Source organism: Terrapene carolina, unplaced genomic scaffold, assembly GCF_002925995.2.
Source record: "Terrapene carolina triunguis isolate 2854851 unplaced genomic scaffold, T_m_triunguis-2.0 Scaffold50891, whole genome shotgun sequence".
Classification (NCBI taxonomy): domain Eukaryota; kingdom Metazoa; phylum Chordata; order Testudines; family Emydidae; genus Terrapene; species Terrapene triunguis.
This window is the reverse complement of record NW_020715242.1, coordinates 1-3,488: the sequence shown is the minus strand read 5'-3', so window position 1 is coordinate 3,488 and position 3,488 is coordinate 1. Positions and strand designations below refer to the sequence as shown.

General features: G+C 54.7%; 1 protein-coding gene across 1 annotated transcript; it reads left to right on the top strand.

The window, feature by feature from the left end:
- Positions 1–10: 10 nt before the first annotated feature.
- Positions 11–3,475, top strand: LOC112124220 (cytochrome P450 4F22-like; the record flags this gene model as incomplete). The annotated part of the gene is made up of 3 exons (XM_024222744.3): positions 11–110; positions 2,143–2,270; positions 2,846–3,475. Coding segments are annotated over 3 exons (354 nt in total), but the record flags the coding sequence as incomplete, so codon positions are not given.
- Between the last annotated feature and the right edge of the window lie 13 nt (positions 3,476–3,488).

The window sequence follows — 3,488 nt, the reverse complement described above, 5'->3', positions numbered from 1 at the left end:
TGTGTGTGTCTCAGCACTAACCTCCGGGCCTGCCCCGTCTCTGGTCTCCCCCACAGCTGCCATCGCACCCAAGGACTACGTGTTCTATGGCTTCCTGAAGCCCTGGCTGGGTGAGTGCGCTTTCTTCTGGGCTTGGATCTGTTGTGCTTAGTGTCATGGAGCCCGGACCCCAGGGGACGGCCTTGTGGGGAAAGGAGGGTGTGACATTCCCCTCTGGTGTTATCCGGACTGGTGATCTGCTAGGTCACTCCAATCCTCGACTCTGGGAGCCAGCCTTACCCTGCTCTACTGTGAGAACCCCCACTCCTGGGCTGTTCACGCACAGCCTCTGGCGTGTAACTGCTCCTTGGACTGTGCAACTGAATGACACTAGCCAGTATCTCTGGTTCCAGACACAAACCTAGGAACCTCTGTCTTGCAGTGTCCAATTATGCCTGCTGGATGCTGCAAGCTTATATAAGTTCATCAATTTAATAAAGAAATTGATATGTACCAGGCTTGTTCTCCCAAGGGGAGTCTCTGACACGCTTCAGACCAAACGCACTGCTTCAGGTAGAATAAACAAACAGATTTATTAACTACAAAGATAGATTTTAAGTGATTTATAAGTCAAAGCAAAACAAGTCGGATTTGGTCCAATGAAATAAAAGCAAAACACATTCTAAGCTGATCTTAGCACTTTTAATGCCCTTACAAACTTACATACTCTCACCACAGGCTGGCTGGTTGCCCTTTCAGCCAGGCTCTCCCCTTTGATCAGTGCTTCAGTCACTTGGTGGTGGTATCTGTAGATGGAGGTGGACGAGAGAGGAAAAGCATGGCAAACATCTCTCCCTTTTATCACGTTGTTTCTTCCCTCTTGGCTATGCTGTGTCCCCCCCCCTCGGGGTCAGATGAGCATTACCTCATCGCAGTCCCTGACTGACCAAGGGAAGGGGGGTGACTCACCAAAGTTCCCTCACCAAAGGCTTGTAAGCAAAGTAAGCTGTCATGGGATAAGAGGGAAGGTCCTTTCTGGATCAGTAACTGGCTAAAAGACAGGAAACAAAGGGTAGGAATAAATGGTCAGTTTTCAGAATGGAGAGAGGTAAATAGTGGTGTCCCCCAGGGGACCAGTGCTATTCAACATATTCATAAATGATCTGGAAAAGGGGGTAAACAGGTGACAAAATTTGCAGATGATACAAAACTGCTCAAGATAAGTCCAAAGCCGACTGCAAAGAGTTTCAAAGGGATCTCTCCAAACTGGGTGACTGGGCAACAAAATGGCAGATGAAATTCAATGCTGATAAATGCCAAGTAACGCACATTGGAAAACATAATCCCAACTATACATACAAATGGATGGGGCCTAAATTAGCTGTTACCACTCAAGAAAGAGATCTTGGCGTCATTGTGGATAGTTCTCTGAAAACATCCACTCAATGTGCAGCGGCAGTCAAAGAAGTGAACAGAATGTTGGGAACCCTTAGAAAAGGGATAGATAATAAGACAGAAAATATCATATTGTCTCTATATAAATCCATGGTACACCCACATCTTGAATCCTGCGTGCAGGTGTGGTTGCCCCATCTCAAAAAAGATATACTGGAATTGGAAAAGGTTCATAAAAGGGCAACAAAAATTACTAGGGGTTTGGAACAGCTTCCGTATGAGGAAAGATTAAAAAGACTGGGAGTTTTCAGCTTGGAAAAGAGACGACTAAGGGGGTATGGCCACTGTCGGCAGACAGGACACGGGGCTGGATGGACCATTGGGCTGACCCAGTCTGTCCATTCTTATGTCGGTGTGGAGCTGGAGCTACTCATGCCAGAGCCGTGAGCACCAGCACATGGGTGTGCACCATGCACCTCTCTGCACATACCACCACGCACCTGCACATACACACACGCATGCACCTGCATGTTCATGCCCACATGTGCCCCACAAACACACACACATATTTCACTCATACCCCCACCCACACTCCTTGCACGCATTGCACACACAAGCACACACTCTCGTGCCTGCCTGACATGCACCAGGGAGGTTGGTTCTCGCTGAGCACCCCAGCTGGCTATGATTCAGGGGACTACTGGGGGCCTGGGCTACGGGATCTCTGCCATGGCTGCCAGGCTCTGAACTGAGTGCCTGTCATCTCAGGGGACGGTTTGCTGCTGAGTAATGGTGCGAAATGGGTGCGGCACCGGCGCATGCTGACACCAGCCTTCCACTTCGACATCCTGAAGCCCTACATGAAGATCTTCAACCAGAGCACTGACATCATGCATGTGAGTACTCCCCCTCCCCCCACGGCACCAAATCCATGCCTGTGCCTCTGGCCCCTCCCATGGCATATACTGCCCTGGCACCCGCCAGCCTGCCCATGTACCCTCCCCCCATAGCACACACTGCCCTGGCACCCTGCCACCCCCCAGCCTGCCCAGGACCCTCCCCACACGGCACACACTGCCCTGTCACCTGCCACCCCCAGCCTGCCCGTGACCCTCCCCCCACGGCACACGCTGCACTAGTGCCCTCCTCCCATGGCATATGCTGCACCAGCACCCTGCCCTCACCCCTGCCTCCCCCACACCCTATGGAATATGCTGCACCATCACTACGCTGTGCCCCTGGCCCTGCACCTCCCCCCCCAGGGCATATACTGCACCGATACCCTGCCCACTGATCTTGCACCTGCCCCCACCGCATGCCCAGCCCTTTCACTACACCAGTCCACTAGCCTCCTCCCCTGTCTGCTTGCCTGTCTCTGACGCTGGCCCACCCGCATTGCGTGGGCACTGGGCTCTGCAGGGCTGTCCCTGCGGGTGGCTGTGCGGCTCTCACGGGCACTGTTCTCCCACAGGTCAAGTGGCGCCGGCTGGTGGCGTCAGGCTCCACCTCCCTGGACATGTTTGGACAGGTCAGCCTCATGACCCTGGACAGTCTGCAGAAATGCGTCTTCAGCTACAACAGCAACTGCCAGGAGTGAGTGACACGGGGGCAGCTCCCCCAGCAGGGGGGCAGTTCCCCCAGCTGACCCGAGGGTGGGAGCCCCCTCATGGGGAGAGGTCAGAGTGGGGAGAATGGGCTGCAGGATCCCTCCCTTCCTGGCCTGGCCCCAGTGAGCCCATCCGGATTCACGGAATGGGTCCCTGAACTGGAGATCCCAGGGTGGGGAGGGTGTTACTGCAGGCCTGGGCAGGGACTCTCCAGTGGGGTGTCTGGAGGTGTTGCGGGGCGGGGGGGTCAGCATGGCTGTGCTGTGCTTCTCTTGGGGGATGATCCTGCTGCCGCATGCATCTCGCTGCCAGGAAGCTCCTCACCTCAGTCCCGTCCCCCCAGAACCCTCCTGCCCCCAGTTTATACATGTACTGCAGGGCCCTCGTCTGCAGCTTGTATCTGTTTTACTGCACTGGTGCACGTTGACTCCCTGTCATGGGACACTGCCAGCTGGCTGCGGTTCGTGCTGGTGCAGGCTGGCCCCGGGCTGGCTGTGGGACGTGCCG